The 22,380-nt window shown below is 37.7% G+C and overlaps 1 protein-coding gene across 1 annotated transcript in view; it reads right to left on the reverse strand.

Annotated features, from left to right (window-relative positions):
* The window catches only part of LOC145768279 (myoferlin-like), a 71,614-nt gene that overhangs the window by 27,259 nt on the left and 21,975 nt on the right, over nucleotides 1-22,380 (reverse strand). Inside the window, exons 13-33 of the mRNA XM_082579758.1 lie at nucleotides 21,375-21,503; nucleotides 21,143-21,231; nucleotides 20,940-20,972; nucleotides 16,400-16,500; nucleotides 15,717-15,839; nucleotides 14,644-14,821; nucleotides 14,408-14,532; nucleotides 13,703-13,809; nucleotides 12,770-12,962; nucleotides 11,227-11,294; nucleotides 10,884-10,971; nucleotides 10,117-10,257; nucleotides 8,966-9,034; nucleotides 8,739-8,855; nucleotides 8,487-8,655; nucleotides 8,129-8,268; nucleotides 7,890-8,063; nucleotides 5,852-6,047; nucleotides 3,925-4,056; nucleotides 3,586-3,764; nucleotides 2,929-3,336 (exon numbers count right to left, since the gene is read on the reverse strand). Coding sequence (XP_082435884.1) covers nucleotides 2,929-3,336; nucleotides 3,586-3,764; nucleotides 3,925-4,056; nucleotides 5,852-6,047; nucleotides 7,890-8,063; nucleotides 8,129-8,268; nucleotides 8,487-8,655; nucleotides 8,739-8,855; nucleotides 8,966-9,034; nucleotides 10,117-10,257; nucleotides 10,884-10,971; nucleotides 11,227-11,294; nucleotides 12,770-12,962; nucleotides 13,703-13,809; nucleotides 14,408-14,532; nucleotides 14,644-14,821; nucleotides 15,717-15,839; nucleotides 16,400-16,500; nucleotides 20,940-20,972; nucleotides 21,143-21,231; nucleotides 21,375-21,503 — 2,959 coding nt within the window. The remainder of the gene's footprint in view (nucleotides 1-2,928; nucleotides 3,337-3,585; nucleotides 3,765-3,924; nucleotides 4,057-5,851; nucleotides 6,048-7,889; nucleotides 8,064-8,128; nucleotides 8,269-8,486; nucleotides 8,656-8,738; nucleotides 8,856-8,965; nucleotides 9,035-10,116; nucleotides 10,258-10,883; nucleotides 10,972-11,226; nucleotides 11,295-12,769; nucleotides 12,963-13,702; nucleotides 13,810-14,407; nucleotides 14,533-14,643; nucleotides 14,822-15,716; nucleotides 15,840-16,399; nucleotides 16,501-20,939; nucleotides 20,973-21,142; nucleotides 21,232-21,374; nucleotides 21,504-22,380) is intronic.

The following is a 22,380-nucleotide window of genomic DNA, read 5'->3' on the forward strand; positions in this document are numbered from 1 at the left end:
CATGTAAAGAAAAATGAGAAGAAAAGTATAAATAAACAAAATGTACTCTTACTTTTCAACATATCCTCCCTTTGCTTTCACCAAACGCCTTAGTCTGTTGTGCACTAGACTACTAACTTTTTTTGACTTTTGTTTTGCACTTGACTTGTGTACTTGAAATAAGAGTAGCCTTCATTTTGTTTGTACTTTTCTTTGTATTCCATCACAGAGGCTGGTTTCTGTCTCCGGAACACCAGCCTTTCATTCAGTGGGGTAGCTTCTTTATTCTTTACATAAATACGGTCATTCTTATGATTATGCACAGCCTGGACAGTGAATAACTTTCCGTCTGTCCAAAGAATTGGTGGCTGCGTGCCTCATGCAGTCAAATGCACAACAGACAAAGGCGCTTGGTGAAAACAAAGGGAGTAAGAATGAAAAATAAGAGGACACTTTGTTTATTTATACTTTTCTTTGTATTTTTCTTTATATGTGTTAATTTTTTCCTGTTTGGATGTACTGTTATTTCAATAAATATTTGTCTACGCTTGGCTTGATCACAATGTAAATGATGATTTCCATTCATCCTCAGCAACAAGTAATAAACATATGAGCCATAATCGACCGACACCAACACCAAATGATAGCATTTCTGAGCTTCTGCAACTGAAAACAACAAATAATAAGAAAAGAGCAATGGTGGATTGATTATACTGAATATGGTTAATTTATTTTTATCGAAGCCTTCCTCGATACGAATCTGCCAAAACAGTCTACGCGATGAAGTACTGATACGCAATATGTTGCTTACATGGTTTAAAGCTAAATCTACAAATGACAGGTGTCTATGTTTGGAACCAATAAATCTGTAATCCCCATCTAGTGATAATTGGCAAAACTAACCAAATACGGAAAATAAACTCGATATTGGACAATGAATTTTTGGTCGAAACTGAAATAAGTAATGAAGAAAAAAAGTCAAGAACCATTACAACAAAACAACTCAAATACTTATACTGTATTATATAGCTTTAGCCACAAATTTTAGGCAGGGATATCTAAAGAAGGGGATACGAAGGCTTTTGATACGTCTGACAGTAGAAGGGCTTCTGTTTATCGTAAATAATCTCTGTTTACCGTAAAGTGACAATTGGCACCGATAGTAGTTTAATAAATCTTGTTAAGATAACCTGCATTGTGCTATTAGCATCAGGCCTGGATGCTCACTGCATGTTCATGGTTACTTGTTGATTCAACTACCCGTATACTTACTTTACATCTAGCCTAGTGCAAAGGCTTTGTTAAGAAAAACAGCTTAATGGTAACTTTTCAACTGTCTTTGCAAACAAGGATTCTTTAAATATGCTCTATGTAAGATTTACTAACTGTCTTCTGTAGCTGACTGTACCAGCTGCACTACAAAACTTTGTGTAACTTTGAAAAGAACCTCATGTTTTACCCGCTACAAACTACCGCCCTGTCATGAGAATGAGGCAATCGCTGTGAGCCTTCGCATCCCCTTCTTTAAATATTCCTGATGTTAGGTCTGCAAGCCATTGATGGTAAAATCTGACAACTTTCACATTTTATGCTTGAACAGAATAGTCTGTGCTCATTGAATGACCTTGAATAACCTTTGTGGTTTACTTCACCAACACGTCATAGTGACGTGTAGATTAGCATTCATGCAAGCAACACCACAGCCCCACATGCTTACAACATAAAATATCACCAGAACAGCCAGTACTTTCAAAAGTGAGTTACAAACCAGTTGAGGTTTTTCTTTTGTTTTTTTAGTAGGAAAGGTTGCTCTTGCGAGCTTTGATGTTGCTTTCTTTTTTGTTGATGCCTTTTTAAATCCGGCCACTGCTTTTACCGATTTGTTAATTTTATCAAGATGTTGAAGATGAATTGTTGGTATCTGCAGCAAACCAGATTTTGGCAAATAACTACAAAACATCTCATTAATTCTAAATCTTGTTTTATATTTTCTTCATGCACTTTTACATTGAAGTTAAGATGGTAAAAGAACTTAAGACTATCAAAGTCTATTCATTGAGAGCTGCAGTCAGGACGATAAAAGATTTATGATAATGACAAATAAAACCTAACAACCACAACGCATTTAACATAACAACTTGAAACTAAACTAAAAATTACAAAGGTTTTCGGCCATACTCATTTTAACCCTTATCAAGTAACCAATTGACTGATGTTCTACATAAATTGAAATTGAAAAACCGATCTACAAACACACAATTGAAGAAAAAACGAAAAAAAGCAACGCATAAAAATGAATCAGAAAAAGTGCCATTAAAGATCATACTCGATTGTCAAACTAGTTCAAACAATAAACCATCCCTGTAGTCTTTCAGAATTGTACGTACAGTCGTACATGCTTCACCGAATTTGATACTTAACCCACGACGCTTTGTTCATAAAATCTTGCAATCTTCGCTCAAAAAGCAGTTGTTCACCGCAGGCACCTCCTATTTGCTAAATTTCTTAACGTAATTTTGTGTCATGTGATGTGTGTTTTTGCCTTGCGCAATTAAGTGTCATGTGATTATTATTAAGCTTACAATTAAGCGTCTCTTCTGCCTTGCTGTTTCATTCTTATGCGCTTCTTTTTTTCGATTTTGTGTAAGCAGATCAGTTTGATAATTTCAATTTATGAAGAGCATCAGTCAGTTGGTTACTTGATAAGGGCTAACATAAGTATGGCCGAAAACGTTTGTAATTTTTAGTTTATTTTCAAGTTGTTATGTTAAATGCCGTGTGGTTGGTAGGTTTTATTTGTGTATGATTCAAGAAAACCACGTCTTTACCAAAAGTGTATTATCATAATGAAGTATTAGAAGATGTCTTTGATTAGTGTCATGCCACTTAGTAATATTGCAGCAATCTAGGCCATTCCCCCACCATGATGCAGAAGCGGGCCCAACAAACCAGCGGTGCTTCGTTTTTTCTTTTAGGAGGATGAGAAGAAGGAGATTTCGAATGGAACCGTGACGTAATTTTTCGGACTTCATCAAACGCTTGTTGTGCTGATCCTGTGAGCTTATCGCGAAGACTTTTACGCTTCACAGACTCTCGTTTAAAATTGCTCATCTGCTTTGGATCGATTGAGGACGAATCCTTTCGATCGTAGGAAAATTTTCGTTTTCTGACGTCACAGTTAAAGAGCGAAGAATCGGAGTTGTACCCATCTTTGTTTCTTGATGGAACGGACAGTCTCTCTGGCGATGGTTTCTTACTACGGCACGCATGATGACGTGTAGGTTTTGACAATGCAAGGTTTTTTACAAAAGGAATGTTCTGGGCAATCTTGCGGTGTCGTTCGTGGCTCTTTTTAACCTGAGTCATACTACTACGTACAATTGTCAAAGATATTTGCACTTTATCCACACAAACGAAATCGACCCAATAATCTCGCTAAGAGACTACAAATTGTTGGGACAACCAGTCATTATGTAAGCTGTATACAACATAACACAAAAACTTCTTTTCACAAAATAAATTTTTAGCTTCAACAATTCATCAAAGCAAATCTAATAGAATGGCAAGTATCTTACCACGACATCCTTGCTATGACAAGTATCTTACCACGTCATCCTTGTCAAATATTTCCAACACTACGTCATTGCAATACTTTTGAAGCAAGCGTAGGTCTCCATAGAAAGTGATGTCCATCATAAGCGTCTGGTCCCACACTGGATTCAGCGTATGATGAACAACAGCAGTGCGTCGGCAATGGTTGAGAAAGGAAACAAACACTACTGGATCTGAAATTTGGCATTCGAAAGGTTACAAACTGAAAGAAGCATTTTCAAATATTTCATAAATGCTTCAAATACAACAGTTACACAATATCCTTATTCCACAACATCTATGAAAAAACAAGTTGAACAATGTAAATCTGCATGAATCAATAGCGGAACCAACCAGAGAAGTGATCTTGGTCCATCGCAATCAAGTCTCTTCCCTGGTAAATGTACGCTCTCAGTTGAAGCTTTGATGACGTATTGTACATAATGTAAATTTTAGGGGCTGGTATCTTCTTCTTCTTTTTTCGTTCTAAATTGTAAGTTAATTATATAAAATTTTACTGTAATCTACATCGCAAATAGCTATCACCTTAGCTTATGTCGTCCAGCAGACGTTGCTCACTTATGTCTGTTTACTGCTTCAAACATGTAAGCTTGACTAGTTCAGTTTGCATTTACAACTTGTTTTCGTCTAAGCATAAACAGCCATGTAAACAGCCATGTATTGCCTCTGCTCCCCCAAAAAAGCACCCTATTCGACTGAAATCAAGACACCCATTCGTTCCAGCCGTTCAACTTCTCAACGAAGCTGATGGACAAAACATTTCTGCGGCTACCTGGGCGGACCATAAATGGAATTCTGAATAGAAGTCAAGCGCCACCAGACTCCATTCGTTCATTTCCGATGCCGACACACGCCCCATCTGCCTGACACTACAAAGACAGGCGTGGGTGCGCCTCAACCGTCTCCGTACGGGCGTCGGACTTTTCCGCTTAACCATCCACCAATGAGGAATGGCTTCCTTCTCTACTTGTGAGCGTGATGCTGAAGAACAGACCAGAGACCACATCATCAACAATTGCACCATTTTCAAGCCACCTAATAGAGTGGAAGGTCTGCGTGTCTTGGATAATGACAGAAAAGACTGCCTGCTCTCTAGTAGCCTTCCAGCTTAGTCCGCGAACATCGTGAATCTAGGGTGGTAAAAAGATAGACCCTCGGCCCCAGAGGCTCACACGACGACGATGACTGGGAGTACAGTGTAGGTTGGCTTCAGTAACAAAGGTGTGCGAGGGTTTCAGTAACAACGGTGTACGATGACTTCAGTAACAACAGTGTATGAAAGCTTCAGCACAATCGGTGTACGTGGCAGACTTGGACAACTAGAATTTTTGTAGTCTTTCGAAATTAGATTACAATTACAATTTGAGTAATTTAAGTTTTTAAAAATTAGATTAAGATTAGAATTAGAGCTACCCAAGTTTTCACAAATTAGAGTAGAATTTAAACTAGATTAGAATTAGTTGGGCGCAATTGTCACATATCTTTTTTTAGTTGTATATAAACGCCAATGCGGCAACTCTGGATCAAAGTGTCATTCCACCATCACAGCGCCAAAACCTCTTACGTCATAATATACATTGTAACGTCAATAAATTGATGAATTCATCGAATTTTTCATGACTTTGCTGCTCAAGGGATGGGATGACTCTTTGATCTTGATCGTTTTATTGCATTTTCTTTGTATAACGTTGATAAGAGCGCAGTATTCTTCCATTTGCCAAAAAATACTGTTGGACAAACTAATTATTTAGCAAAATTGGATAAGAGCTACAATTAGAGCAAACAAGTTTTTACCGAATTAGATTAGACTTAGAATTACATCGGCTGCCGAGAAACAAAAATTATCTAGTTGTCCAAGTCTGGTACGAAGGCTAACGGTGTGAGAACTTCAGCATGAACGGTGTACGAGGGTTGGTTGGTTTTGAATCTTTATCCTCGTCCTGACCAAGCCTTGATAGGTTATTCCTGGTAGTTTCGCATACTTGTAGATGCTCTTAACGCAGGTCCACTTACCTAGATTGGCAGAGTGCTTTCCGTTTGTTGAAGTCTTGTTACCGCGGAATTACTCCATTTACTAGGTGCCGCTGAATGGAAAGCAGTCCTGAATGCGTTTCTCAAGCGCACACCCCGAGAGTCGAACCAGCGCCGCGTGATCTTGAGCAGGCGCGTAACCACTGAGCTAACGGGGCGGATTACGAGGGTTTCAGCATTAACGGTGCACGAGGGCTTCAGTAGTAGTGGCAAACGAAATGCAACGAACCTTCTGTGGCCGCTGTAACAAGAGGATCAGATTTTGAGGCTCGCTTCTTAAACAGCTTCATTTTTACTTGTTCTTCTTCTTTGTCAGATCCAGCTCCATCTCCACTGGATGCCCCCAGCATCGCGCGTGCTTTAGCAGGGGCCTCTTGGACTGTGGGGCTGGTTGGAGTCATTGGGAACACCTTTCCACCGCTTTGCTATTGAAATAAAACTACCGTTCATAAGTGATGTCATAATGACGATGCAAGGAAATAGAAGAAACAAATGGTTTGTCCAAAAAATACAATGCATTTTGCGATTAAAATAATGATTTATAAACTACAGAAGTGGTAGCTTCCAAACCCTGAGTTTCAAACAATATTTTGTAGATAAATGAAAATACAGTGAACTTGTCATTAATGTTGAAGTGCAAAAGTGCTTTTTAAAGTTTAGTTTATAGCCTTTCAACTTAAAATGTCAGTGTGGCGGCGTCAGCGTTAGCGCAAACTCATTTTGTTTGCTAGGTGCCAAATATTCACACGGTATAAACCACTCGAAACAACACACTCTTCAAGCCACTTCGCGATTTCTCGTTACAAGAAATTATCTTTTTGGCCGGAAGGCACATCTGGCATTGAAAATATAAGTTTTTGCCTTTCGAAGAAGAGAGCTTAAAATACTTTTCCATGTAGGGCCATGGATTTGTATTATCATGCTCCATTTCACTTGGAGATTAGTATTACCGTAAGTTATTCCCTGAATACAATAGTGTAGTGTAAAAAACTGTAGCATATGCCTATCAAGAAAATTCTAGTATTATACTAACTGTCGCTCCTAGTAATATACTAACTGTTGCTCCCTAAAAATCCATTATAAAAAACACTATTTTTAAAATGATTCCGTTTGAATAAGACTAATGTTGCTTTTAATGCCATAATTCTCTCAGTAAGCTCTATGCTTTTTTCTGATAAGATTTTTAAAAAGCGGGTTAATGGAAGACAAAACTGCCAGACACAAGCAAGTTTAGATTCTGAACTGCACAACTCTTTGTTATTAGCATTCAGGGATAGTTAGCATTACTAGTGTTATTAGCAGTAGGCTACTCAAAAGCCTCTCACAATTGGCCCCTGGATGCATGTTTTGCTAAACTGCTCATCAAGTTACAAAACATATATAATTACATACTTACGTAACAGACTGTATAAATTGTCAAGTAAAAATTACCTTAGCTTGATAGCCTACTGTATGTAGGCCTACACATTACTACGCTACATAGCCTACAACAAGAATAACCGGAAAAGGCAAAGTACTACATATAACATACAGAGTACAACATCATGCTAGCAATCACGGTCGGAGACCAAATATTTGAGTTTGTTTAGATACATAGGCTGCACTGCTCACTGCCTGAGAAGTTTCTGATTTGCCCCAAAATGCAAGACTTAACTAATATAAATTAAAGTGCTCATAATTGCTTACAAACGCCTTCAACACTGCTTGACTAAAAAAACTTCACACTACGAAGCCAAGTCATTGTTTACATTTTACATGGAGCGACATTACCAACCTACCTACTTGCTTGCTTGCATTACATTCCTGTTCTGACCCGTAATTTACTAAGTAATTTCTCAGTAGGCCTAAGTTGTTTTAACTAATTCTTTATTTTTTTCTGCAAGACTTCAGTCTCCACGTGAGACTCTAGCGTCAAAGGCAGTAGTGCGATATACAAACAAACTCCAGCTGACTGAACAATAGATGACACTGTGACACAACACTAGAACAATGGGTAATTGCAAGACGTCAACATTTCGCAGTTTGACAAAAAAAATTGCAAACAACAACTAAGACATTAAAAATTATGCGTTGACGTTATGCGCTAAAAAACCGCGAAAACTTTACGGCGCATCCTCAAGCGCAAACTATCCAAAAAAATGTGGCCGCAAGCGTTAGCGCAAACAAAAAGTCTACGCCGCAAACATGCGGCGTAGAATTTGCGGCGTAAACGTACATCTCTGCTTGCATGTTAGATTCACGTTTTCTGTGTAAACGTCAATATTTACCACGATGGCGTTTTCCAGATTGAAAATTGCCGCTGCTCCTTCCGATCCTGAAGTTACCATCCTTCTAATCCACTTCCTCCTTCGCACCATGTCCAAGATTTTTGGAGTCGGGTGAAATTGGTTCAAAGATGTAGTAGCGTACTCCCACCCTTCACCCATCATCTGCTCAACTTTCTAAAGAATTTTTCAGGTTATAAACTCTGTCGCTACGCATTATGAATCCACTCAAATCTACTCACTTCATCTTTCTTCATTTGTTTTGGGTCCACGTTCTTCCTGTTTCGGACTAATCGTCTTCTCCGCATGAGATGGAAAGGTTTTTCAAGCGACGACCAGGCAACCTCTCCTTGTCCATCGATCGGAGAGCTGTACTCCCATCCTAAGCAGTATCAACAAGTTGTATTCAACAAACGTTGCTATGTTTAGATTCGCTTACTGGATGAGTAAAAGTTCGGGTACGTAAATAGTTTGTTTGGCACACTTCATTTTACACTGAGCCAAAGTGACAGGAATAGTTAGAGAAATACATTTTTACTTTCAATGAAGTCTTGATATTATTAATCAATAAAGAAATAAAACAACTTTTGTGATAATTACCATCTTCATCACAAGCGCGACGCGTGTCCACACTCCAACCGTCCTCCCATTCCCAACCTTTCGGACATGGAATGCTTTCTGGACCATTTATGGTTTCCCCTGCGCTGTTCACGACCTTATCCATTTCCCAATCGGTTCCAGTGAAGCGTTGCTCATAATCAAAGCACTCCTAGAATAATCAGGTCTGTTAAAATACTAGACGAACTGAAGGAAAGATAAACAATGCATGCAGTATAAGTAATAATGATTAACCTCCAAATACGAAGAATGGCCGGCATCTCGAAGTAAATTGAGCTCTGAGCTAATTTCCCAATCACCATCCCACTCCCATCCTCTTGGACAAACAAAAGAGTCCTTTGGAAGAGGAATCTACAAATATTGATGAAATAACCAATTAAGCCTTTGAAATACACTCGTCACATCTTTCAAACAAAGAACCGCTGTAAGTAGGCTATAGCAAGCAAAATCAGATTTTATACCTCTCCCGAGATATCTTTGAATCCATCGGACACCCAGCCACGTATAGGAACCTTGCTTTCCATCTCATACTAAAAAGCATTAATTAATTTGAAATGAAATGATCAACATGTCATCAGATTACACGCTTTATCTGCCAGGAAAACAAATTGTCTGAACTTTTCCAAACATTTTCACATCCACATGAACCACAGTATGTCAACACTTACACACAGTACTTACATGAAAGCAAGTGTGTCCACACATTGCGCAATCAAAGTGGAACCACACTAACTACCCTTGTTTACATGCACTCAAACGGACTCTAACAGCTACTCACTGTGTTTAGATAAGCTAAGGCGTACCCACATTTCCTCGCTACACCCAAATATTCCAAAGTAAACTCACACATACTCATTACACGTAAATGATTCAACGCATACTTAAACTTTTCTCACTACATTAAAATGAGCTAAAATGAATCCACACTTTGACGTTACATCCATAAACATAACACCTACAGTCAGTGTTCCCAGGCCTAAGAATGACTAACGAATTCAAATAAAAATTTATTTTGCGTGTGGCACGCATGACTTTGCAAATGACTGGTGAGGTTCATTTATTTGGTGAAATAAGTCTTATGTAGCCTACTGTATGATAGTGCGACCTTGTGTATGATGGTACGGCCTTTTGTATGATGGTGCGGTCTTGTGCAATAGTGCGGATGTTGGGCATGTGTACTGATCTTGAGAACTTTTGTATCAACATCTTATACCATCATCTTATCTTAAACACGGTTTCGGGAATAGGAAAGGTGGAAATGGAAACCCTACTTTTCTCTAGTCCAATAGAGATGGTGTAGATCTCAGACGCTTAAACAATTGTGGTTAGTAAACAACTGTGAGAATAGCCTCTTTACCCACACTCTCACACATTACATTGAGCTTCAATCAGTCATATAAATGATAAATATTTTGGAGACTTTTTCATGATTTATAAATCAATGGTGGTTGTGTTGGAAACATTGCTCTAGAGGTGTTTCAATCTATACACACCAAAGTGAATTCAATGTGAATTCACTTTGGTGTTATTCACACACACACTTTGGTGTTATTCACACACAATGTGAATCCACTGAATGTATTCACACACACTAAAGTTTGCGATGACTTACCGTATCTGCATACACCGACGTTTGACCACGGCTATGAAAGTCAAAGTCATTTTGTTCCTTAGCTAAACCCAACCACGCTATTATTCTAATTTGACAGGGTATTTTGTAGCGTTTCTTACTTGATGCCTTTGAAGTTGGCAGCTGAAAAATTAAAAGTTTCTCTGAGGGTTCCATATTAAACAAAAATACACAAACTGCCCATTAAATCAAAATATAGTTATTATTATCTGAATTCTTTAAATTATTATAATATATGTCTATCTGAATATATTATATCTGAATTCTTATAAGAATTCAGATAGGCTAGTAATAACTATATTTTGATTTAACTATATTTTGATTTAATTCGCTCTGCTTTGCTTTTTTGTTTAGCATTGAGCATTTTTTGTAGTATTAATAGTTTTCATTGTTTCAAACTGCACATTAAATATTTAACTTGTAATATATTGAGTTTCGCTTTTTAGCAGCATGATCGTTGCTTATTTCACAAATATAGACATAAACGGCCCGTTTTGGTCTGATGCTGCGAGTTTGCTGTGGTAGTAAAAGTTTGTCACGAATGTCGGAAGACAGTTTTCTAGTCATGTGCAATGACACTCGTTAGCATTGAATTTGATCTATAGTGATACCCACCACAACAATAATCATGACATGTCAGGTTTCCGTGTGACACCACAAGTCATCAAACCAACAGATTAGTCAGCCATGCTGAACACGCGTTACAAGATGGAGTCTCTTCTTCCAAAATTTACCAAATTTAGTCTCACCTTGAGAAAAATGTTTTGCGGCTTTGAGCAAAACCTTCCGCTGTACTCTGGCTTACCGCGACAGTGTAAGATCTCGTAGGCGGGAATTCTAATAGGGAAAGTATTTGCATTATAATATTGAATAAATCAAAATCACAAGACATTTTGAAAGCAAACGTTAATTGTTGGTCAGTTCAATATAAGAAGTTCCGTAATAAGAGAGAGCATTATAATTATTTCATCGTTGTTTCGTCATTTCGTTACGATAAAGCAAATATAAATATCCAGCATTTTTTTTTAAATGCGGTTCCTATAGAGGCATAATGGTAATCCCGTTGTCATGAAACCTAGCAACAAAACCAACCTGTAGTAGGCGACCCTCTTGTTGCCTGAAATCATCCAAATAATTATATCTGGAAGACTGTTCTGTGGCTGAAAATCAAAAATACACCACACTCCAGTTTATTTACAACTGATTAAAGTACACGTTAACATAATAGTTTGTGCACTTGTGCAGGCCATTGATTAACTTCATACGGTTTCTTGGACAACACGCTTTGTCATACACGGTCTTAGGATCCGCACTACAGATTACTTTCCAATTAACCAGTAACTAGTTCCATGGCCACCTGGAGATGCGGCCTGATTTGTCACATTTAGCAGATTTTGATTACAGCTACTGCTAGTGCTTGACTGACATTTTTTGAGATGCTTTTACTTTTTGCGGTTTCCTAATGACATAAAACTTTTTTGTTGCCTTGGGGAAGAAGTAGCAAATGAGAAAAAGTAAGTTGAAAAACGCAAAATCAGACTGTTATTGAAAATTAACAGTCTGACTAAAATCTACAAAATCAAATTTTCTTTGTGTTTTAACATATGAGGATGTTAAAACCTATTGTGTCATCTGGGGAAAAGAATAAAGAAAGCGTAAAAATTTAATTTTTAGAAAAATTTATTTAAACGTTCGCCCATAGTTAGAAAAACCTGAAAATTTCTGCAAAATGTGACAAATCAGGCCGTATCTTTAGGTGGCCATGCTAGTTCTGGCTTAAAAATAAACACAGATCATCATTTTAATTGAAATGAAATCATCAACAGTTGTATTTGAGAACTGCCACAAGTGATAATTTTGGTGACTATAAAGCAACTCATAATAAATAGTTTCAGTTAATATTTTAATTTGTGTTCGGTACAGGAGCTATGTCAATCCGTTTTGTTTTTTTCCAAAAACAACAATAGACTCCGAAATTAAAAAGCTCCAATATGGAAAAATTCATGCAACAAGGAAACGAAACAATTCCTTGTAATCAATGGATTTAGAAAGTTGAAAGAAGTATTGGCAATACAGTATCATCTACAGAATTAAACTGTAGGCTACATTGAAACAACCAAGCACCTGGCATGAAAACTGAAAACCAAGTAATCCATTAAAGTAAAGTCAAATGAACATTACTGCTTTTGTATTTTTGCAGAAAGTACTTCGCAACTGTATTTTCCCATCAGAAGCACCGTTTGCAGGATCATTACGTTACTTTAATTTATTGGGGTTAAATATTTGTCGTCTGCTTTTACATTGTTCAGTGTCACAAAATCAAAGTGAACCCGCACGCACTGTCGCATTGCAATGAAACGTGAAATGATATGAACCTTCAGGTCAACTCAAAAAAATGAGATCCTATTGTTTGGATTTTTACGCTCCCCAAAACTTTGACCAATTGCAAATTGGAATGACATAACATTTTCCTCCCTTCATTTTGCACTTATGGCACAACATAAAAAGAACTTTCCTTGTTATTTATATATTCACTAGTTTTCCCTTGCAACTACGCATGCAAAGAATCAAACTTGAAAATTTTTTGATGGTGATTCATTCACTATGATTCAGTTGGTAACGTATCAAAACGTACCTCATAAGAAATGCTTTTGAGGCGATCCAGGAAATCGTGAATGGCAATCATTGCCAGATTCGCATCAGTGCAATTTTGACGTAAATCTTTGGCTTCATCAGAAATGCTCTTGAAGGTTTTCACGCGTTGTTGATGGATTCGAATGTCAAGCTGATTGGCTGTTGTCAGACCACGTGGGTCTGGAATGCGCTTCCTTCCATGAAAAGAATTTTTATCGAGTTAGAAACAAAAACTAGAAAGAACAACCTTTTAAAGATAAGCAGGGATAATTCTAACATACTAAATAGTTAGAAAAAGAGAAGATAAACATACAAAGCTCAGCCAGATTGGCTTAAGACGCAGGCGAATGATCCACAAAGGATACTAGTTGACTTACAGTATAAGTCAGCAAGGGAAAACCAAAAAGTCAGAAACCTCTCAAGCATAAGTAGCTACATACAAAGTAAAAATTACATCACTTTTAAAACTCTTTTTTGTACTTTAGTTTAAAAGACAGTGTCTAAAAGCAATGTAGACAGAGGCAAACATAAGGTTCTCTTCAGTGCAGTGAAGTATGGAGTAAAAGTTTGATTTGAAAAATAAAACTTCAAATCAAAGTTTCTATTTTCTAGCTTCACTGCACTGATAACAATATATGCATATGCATTCTGTTTAGCGTTTGATGTAAAACCCTTCTCGAAGTTTTAGGATAGCAGTTCAAGTTTTTATTGTTATAAACTTATATTAAGCTAAAGAAGAAGACAAGTGTTATTTCTTGCAGCCTATTGAAGTGCTTTTGCATTCAATCACGAATATGGTGTTTATGTATTCTCAGTTGATGTTCAATGTATCTTCGTTTACACGACTAAGCAATTCAACTATTTTACGTCAAACTATAGACACACTCTGCAGATGTGTTTCAGCAATGAACGCGACTGGGGCTCTTGGACTCACGAGGTTTCCAATATCAAGGTATCCAGGAGTCCAACTACCTCAGAAGCGATTTCTACTTCGGTTCCATTGTTTTCAATCACGTGTCGCACTTTTTGAGCTTCTGCATCCTGAAACATATTTGTTATTGTTGACGATAAATTTATATAAATCATCTAATGTGTGTCAACGTACACCAAACGTGAAACATTATACAAACAGACGTATTTAATACTTAGAGTTGGAAACTGTAACTGAGCATGTAACTTGTTTTAGACCAGGAGTTACCAAACTGTAACCCACTGGCTAAATGGTGCCCGCGAGGTTTGTCCATCCTTCCCGATAAAATTCCCATCAAAAGTTAACACTATTTGCCGTTTCCCGTCGTTATATTCTATTAAGGCTTTTTGAAAACAGATATTTCTAAAAACAATAACCATTTATAACTTTGTGATAAAATGTTTTCTCCTTAACTCATTCGTTGTCAACAAGCGAGAGTGTCAATTGTTGCATGCAGCTAAATAAGCCACACCCACTCTGTTGAGTCATGGATGCAGACTGTTCTGAACAAATAGTTATTTGGCCAGAAAGTATTTAGTTTTAGAGTCACGTGGCCCTTTCTCAAAAAGGTTTGTCGACCATCTGTGTTAGACGAACATTAGCATGAGGCGCCACATGCTTTACATAACTACCAAACGTATTCCATTGTACCAAGCCACCGGCACTCACCATCCGATCACACAACCTCAAAATGAAGTTCACTCCATGCAATCGAAAGTTTATATCCTCCCACTGTGACGTCACCATTAGAACAGGTTTCTTTGAAGCCCAGGGAAGAAAATAGTATTTGCAACCTGAAAGTATCAAGTTAATTGAAACCAAGACAAAACGTTACAAATTTATTGGCAACAAAATGGATAAACTAAAAATTAACACAAGTAAGAAACTGTCATTATGACACTCACCGTCAAACACAGGGTTGGTTGGTTCCGTTACAGAGCATGCCGCGCCGACATCGGCGTCAAACTTGTTGCCATAGTTACCCATAGAAACTTCAAATTCAAGATTTTCGTAACTTTTGTCAATGAGATTTGCGCTAACAAAGCCAACAACAAGTCTATAGCGACGACGACGAAGATATTTCTTGAAAGAAAACCATCATTGTAAAAGACGGTTGCATTAGTGCAACAAAAACGTAAGTAAGTCCACTGGACTCTTGGGTAGAAGAGGGAAAAAAATTAGTTTAGCAGATGCCAATAGGCTTAGTGCCATGAACATCACTTTCACATTTGATGCACACAAAAATCATTTGCAATTTTCAAGCAAAGTTCTATAGCAAACTTTTTTGGCAAGGCATACAAAAAAGCATTCCATTTTCGACAAGCAGTTGTATGCTAGTGTTATTGCTCATCTTATATTGAGTGTTGCCTACGTGTCTTTTGTAACGTTGTTTCTACAAATCCCTCGTTATCGCCTCATAATTCCATCGCAACCCTTGCATAGCTACCGCGACCTTCCAACTGCCTGGTAGTTTCAGTGCAGCTTCCGATAAATAAAGGTTGCATTGAAATCTAATAACTCTGACAAATTTAGTGTCCCTTTTTTCTTGGTCGAATATGGTTCCTTTGACCAGATCACAATGCCGCGTATAAAACGGTTTTGTATATTTTGCGACCTGGTCTTGCTTAATTTAGCGATGCAAATGGTAGTCAGCATTCTATTAGCACTCACAGCTTTACCATGACTGTGATTGCAACGTATTATTGATTTCAAATGAAAAAGTAATAAATTCTGTGTAAAGGTCGTAAAGATTCATTAATTTTAAATAAAATTTAAAGAAAAACATCAAATCAGCAAATTCTTCCAAGTTCCAAAACTTATGAAACATTTGTTTTCGTCAGGAAACGCCATATAGGCTAAAATTTCATATAAATATTTTTTGGTGGTACGCAACCGCTTCGAGGGCAACAAAAGGGGTCCGCCATGACAAAAAGTTTAAGAACCATTGGACTACACCCTTAACTGAAGCATGCCTCACCTGCATTGTGAGTATTTGATCCTCTCCAATCATTTGTTTGGCCGGGACCTGATCGCTTCCTTCCTCCTCTAGCGTTGTTGCCAGCTCAATCATCGCTCTGCCCCGGTACGCGCATCCCACTCCCTGGACACACAAAATAATGATCGATTGAAAATGGCACCAACAAAGCTTTCACTGCAATGCGAGGTTTATGATAATGATGCTATTTCGCACCAAACTTGTGTGAAATAAATATTAAGAAAAAATCTCCATAATTGGAGATTTTTAGCCAACTGTCGCAGTTCTTCCGGGCTGAGCTTTGTAAGAGATTCAATCTTTCGCATGAATGTATCTGCTGGTCTTCCTTGATTTTGTTTGGTGGTCTGCTCCCCGTCGTAACCACACAGTTATGACATCTTTGCATGAAAGCTGTCAAAGAAGTCACAAACCGAATCGAGACGACGGAAGTAACTACCCACATATATATTGTCAACGTACAATGTACGCACCTTAGAAAGTGTGGCAAATTACATCAACTGCATAATACTGAACATAATTACTTTCCAACATTGAGGAATGCTGTATCTTTCTAGAGCATCCACAATGCTTGAATGCATACATATTAACTTGTCCTTTAAGTCGTTGTATCTCTATCATTGGTGAACAAGGTCGTCTTTGCAATGCAACTCATCTGAATAACTTACCTTTCCAACGTTCAGTGCTGCCAGACTGTCACTAATTTCCGAAAATTCTCTGGGAGAGCCATAAAAGTTCACAAACGTTGGACCAAAAGTAGGAAGAAAACCTAATATAAAACATTAAAGTAAGAATAAACGTTAGTTGAACACGCAACCATCAACATACAGCAACCATCAACATACAGCAACCATCAACATACAGCTACCATCAACATACAGCAATCATTTACAGCAATAAACAAAAAGCAATTATTTGCAAAAACAACACAAAGCAACCACCTGCCACAATTAACACACAGCAACCATCTACAACAATCAACACAAAGCAACCACCTGCAACAATCAACACACAGAAACCACCTGCAAAAATCAACACACAGAAACCACCTGCGACATCCAACACACAGCAATCATTTGCAGGGGTTCTTAACCGGGGATAATTTTACCCCTGGAGGTAAATTTTACCTACCGAGGGGGTAAATTTACGGAATCATAAATTAAAGCAAACTTTATTTGTTTAGTTATTATAAAACTGGTAGTGTACTACTGTTGCACTCGATTCTGATTCAAATTTATGCTTGATGTAAGTTTTCGTCTTTTTCTTTTATCTTCAACTTAGACTACCAATTGCATTTCAGCAGCGTATGTGTGCTACATTTTTACTGTATAGAACCTAATTAGGACCACAAAGTGGATTGCAACTCTGCTAAGATTGCAATTTCCTTTATTGCGCCATAACGTGCATTGTTTTCGCAATGGTCAAAACGTAGCGTAGCCAAGGATGCCAGCGCTTGTTTTTTTTCGACCTAGATCTGGGTTTTTTTGACCACATCTGGGTTTTAAGTTCGTTTTTTTTTCAAATTTGGTAAATCTAGGTTTTTGGTTTGTAGATTTTCTTTGATTTGAAAAGCTGCTCCTACAGCTCAACATAAAATTCCTAAACTAGCATCAACATGATGGCTTTCTCGAGAACAGGTCATCAGCAGCATATTAGAGCATTGGGAAGCGCTGGTTTTGTATTTTCAGTCTCAATGTAAGACTGACAAGGTTGATGGTGCAAAACGGATTTATGATGCACTTGTTAATCGTGGAACAAAGCATATGATCGTTTTTTGCAATTTGTTCTTAAAAAGGTAAATAGTGTCGACCTGGAATTCCATTGTGAGCATTTTGTCTGCACAAGTTGTATTTTATGGTTTCTACCGAATATAAGATATATTTTGAGTCTCTTCATTGGAGAAGATTACATCTTGCACAGAAAATTAGGAGAAATAGTTCCAAACAATGCTGAAAATCGTAGGAACATGTCAGCTGTGCAGTGTGTACCTTGGTGGACGAACAATAGCCCTGTTGGAACAGGAACCCCATTTGTTTTTGTATATAATTATATGCCATAATAACTACCAACATAAGCATGTATAGTTGTATAGCTTTATTACATATACGTGTTACTATTTGCAGCTTTCTGAGGCTTCTGTGTAATGATATAAAGTGGTGTTAAAAGCACATGCAGGTACTTTTAACCGCTTTACTACATCTTTTTTGGACCTAGGTTTTTTTTAACTTATCTGGGTTTTTTTGAACACACGATCTAGGTTTATTGGAAATTTGTCGCTGGCATCCCTGGGCGTAGCTCCATTTGTCTCATACTTTATATGAGGACAGTGGACAGACTGCACAGTGAACGTCTTTCGCAAAATTATTTTGAAGTGAGTAAATAAGTTAAACAATCTGCAGTTATTATGTCGAAGAAGCGAACTTATTTAGAATCATATGTTGACTTTGGGTTCGACTTCATTACGACAGATGATGTTCAAAAACCTCAGTGTATCGCATTCGCATGGTTGACTGGACACGATGACATCACAAGGGGCCACCAAAACGGTGGGGGTAAATTTTACTTTTTTTATTCGGCAAGGGGTAAACGAGAGAAAAAAGGTTAAGAACCCCTGAGGTTACAGCAATAAACAAAAAGCAATTATTTGCAAAAATCAACACAAAGCAACCACCTGCCACAATCAACACACAGAAACCACCTGCAAAAATCAACACACAGCAATCATTTACAACAATTACAACAATCAATACACAGCAATCATCGAAAACAATCAACACACAGCAACCATCTACAGCAATCAACACACAGCAATAATCTACAGCAATCAACATACAGCAACCATCTACAGCAATCAATACAAAGCAACCACCTGTAACAATCAACACACAGAAACCACCTGCAACAATCAACACACAGCAATCATTTACAACCATTACAACAATCAATACACAGCAATTATCGAAAACAATCAACACACAGCAACCATCTACAGCAATCAACACACAGCAATAATCTACAGCAATCAACACACAGCAACCATCTACAGCAATCAACACACAGCAATAATCTACAGCAATCAACACACAGCAACCATCTATAGCAATCAACACACAGCAATCATCTACAACAATCAACACACAGCAACCACCTGCAACAATTAACACAAAGCAATCATCTATAGCAATCAACACACAACAATCATCTACAACAATCAACACACAGCAACCACCTGCCACAATTAACACACAGCAACCATCTACAACAATCAACACAAAGCAACCACCTGTAACAATCAACACACAGAAACCACCTGCAACAATCAACACACAGCAATCATTTACAACAATTACAACAATCAATACACAGCAATTATCGAAAACAATCAACACACAGCAACCATCTACAGCAATCAACACACAGCAATAATCTACAGCAATCAACACACAGCAACCATCTACAGCAATCAACACACAGCAATAATCTACAGCAATCAACACACAGCAACCATCTATAGCAATCAACACACAGCAATCATCTACAACAATCAACACACAGCAACCACCTGCAACAATCAACACAAAGCAATCATCTATAGCAATCAACACACAACAATCATCTATAGCAATCAACACACAGCAACCATCTACAGCAGTCAACACACAGCAACCACCTGCAACAATTAACACACAGCAATTATCTAAAACAATCAACACACAGCAGTCATCTATAGCAATCAACACACAGTAACCATCTACAGCAATCAACACACAACAACTACCTGCAACAATTAACACACAGCAATCAACACACAGCAATTATTTAAAACAATCAACATACAGCAACTATCTACACTCTACAGCAGTGGTTCTTAACCTTTTTTCTATCAAGCCCCCCTTCAATAATGGTCATGTGCCTCGCGCCTCCCTACATTTTAAATAAGTATCATACCAAAAAAATTCCTTTTTTTTCTGTTTATTGCCTACTCATCAGTGAGATGTGGCAACACTCATGTGACCTGATAAGGTGATCGAGCATTAAATAAAAGTGTAAAAAAGCAATCGAGCATTAAGTAAATAAAACTGTAAAAAAGCAATTGGAACAAAAAAGTAAAAACTTAGCAGCGTCGAGAAAATTTGATAAATCTGAAGGAGTTCAGCGCAAAATAGTTTTGTAAAGTTCTGGTCTAACTAATAAAGCAAGAATTACTGAATACAATATAAAACAAGGTAAAATACAAAATATGACGAACAGCATAGCTCCTAGGACATTATAAAGCAGTTAAAAAAAATGTAATTGTTGTAGAGCTCGCGCCCCCCCTGAGAGATGCTTCACGCCCCCCCGGTTAAGAGCCACTGCTCTACAGCAATCATCTACAACAATCAACACACAGCAACCATCTATAACAACACACAGCAACCATCTATAACAATCAACACACAGCAACCATCTACAACAATCAACACACAGCAACCATCTATAACTAGGGGCGTTGATAGGGGGGTCTAGGTGATACTTTTGGATCCGGGCCCGGAATATTTAGGTGGCCCGGATTTAAAAGATTCCCCGCAATTCAAACATTATTAAGATCTTAATATAATCAGATCTAAAGGAATTGCCATCAGAGGTTAAAACAGCCACTTCAGCCGTCAGATGGTAAAGTACCGTCCCCCTTCCGGGTATAGTGATTTCCCTAACCACGATTTTTTTTTCAAAATTTCGAAATATTTTTCTTTACCCACTCTTTAATTTTGAATATATATTTTTTGGTGATAGTCACTTCTAACTACTTGAGTCTACTTTACAAAGAATTAAATTCATCCGAAATCTGCGACAACTTTAAACATAGGCTACCACGAAGATCGTGATTGAGAGCGAGAATTTTGCGGTTTACGGAAAAATCCCTAATTGCGCAGTTGGGGAAATTCGCGGAAACAACAAATCTTTGAGAATATAATAATATATATATATATAAATGACATTCCTCTTAATTTTATACTTTGAACGGCATGATTATGTCATCTTCATTTCAACAGCTCATCCATAAAAGTTTGTACACAACCTTTATATTCATAACATTGTCGATGAAGGGGGCCCGAAAATAAATTGGTACCGAGCCTGAGAAATCCTGTCAACGGCCCTGTCTATAACAATCAACACACAGCAACCATCTATAACAATCAACTACAAAACGTAAAAATTTCTTCGAACCTTCGAGATCGTCAAAATCATCTTCGTCCACGTCTGATCATATGACGCCAAATAAATCGTGCAATGAAAACAAAATAAATGAAAATGAGTCATTCAGATGATCAAGAAACATCACACAACCAATGATTGAATGGATGAATAAAAGAAACAACGGAAAAACAAAACAGAATTTATGACAAGCACAATTGATAAATGAAACCAACCAGCGCCCCCTGAGTCCTCCCCTGTTGACGAAATGCGCGACATTGGGATAACCACCGTTCCAATTGGGTCGTCAGCTCCAACACGATCCCTGGAAATATGAGTCTTTCTTGATCATGCAACAAAAGCTCTCAATTGGTGATGCTTTTTTGATTGCTATTGTTAGTCTGCCAATAGCTTTAAACTAGCAATGCAAACTTTTGAAAATGTTTAACGCGACGCAATATAGCTCACCAATCCTTGATTGTTAACTTAATCGCATCACACATAGAAGGAAACTTGATTGGAAGATTTAGTTCCTCGTTCCATTCAGGATCATTTTTACCTTCGATTATTCTTGTTTTTTGTTTCTTTCCAGCAAATCTACAGTAAAACAAGACACATGGAATATCAACTACGCGATGACTTTTACTTTCCTTTATCTGAAAGAGCATGTTTCAATCTATAGGCTAAATACCAACCTCGTCGTTACATTTTAAGGCTATGTTTATCTCAATAAAAATTATCAAAACCATAGTTCTCCAAGCGCTTGTATTTTGGCCACGTTGCTGCAATGGCGAATTGTATTGCACAACACACCGGATTATGACGTCATTTCGAGACAGACCTTGAAACGACAATCGCTTTTACAAATCCTTTCGTTATTTTTTCGTTATTTGATGTCAAGCCTATCTCGGCTAGTTTGGTTTCCACTCAGTTCGCCTTGAACTGACTTCATATCACCAGCTGGCGTTGACGAGTTTGCTACTTCCAGGTAGCGTAAGAGAGAAGCGCTAGAGAGCGTGGGAAAAAGGTCGGTTTCTTGGCTGTAGGCCTCAATTGTAAGAAAGTGAGTTTTTTAGCCGGTACCGGATGTTTTGGCAATGGATTCTAGCCAATGTTAATTCGATTGTGCAGGTGCACTTTAAACCTATTCGGTCTCCCTGCAAGTAGAAGTTAACATGCTTCACAAGCTACTGTTCCAACCTTTGAATTCAAATTCAATAATTAATTGAAAGAAATCTCTGGAGGAAAAACTTTCCTGACATGCTGTTCAATACAATTAATGTAAGAATGCTGTTTTGCAGAATGAAAGGAAGGTTGTGCAAGTTGTGTGTAAGAAACGTGATGTGTTATGGTTTATGGAAGTGACTGCTGGGCGATGAAGAAAATATATATCCAGCAAATGTAAACGACAGAAATGAGAATGGTTCGAATGATGTGTACAGACACTTCATTCGAACCATTCTACGACAAGACA

Source organism: Aplidium turbinatum, chromosome 4 (assembly GCF_918807975.1).
Source record: "Aplidium turbinatum chromosome 4, kaAplTurb1.1, whole genome shotgun sequence".
Taxonomy (NCBI): Eukaryota; Metazoa; Chordata; class Ascidiacea; order Aplousobranchia; family Polyclinidae; genus Aplidium; species Aplidium turbinatum.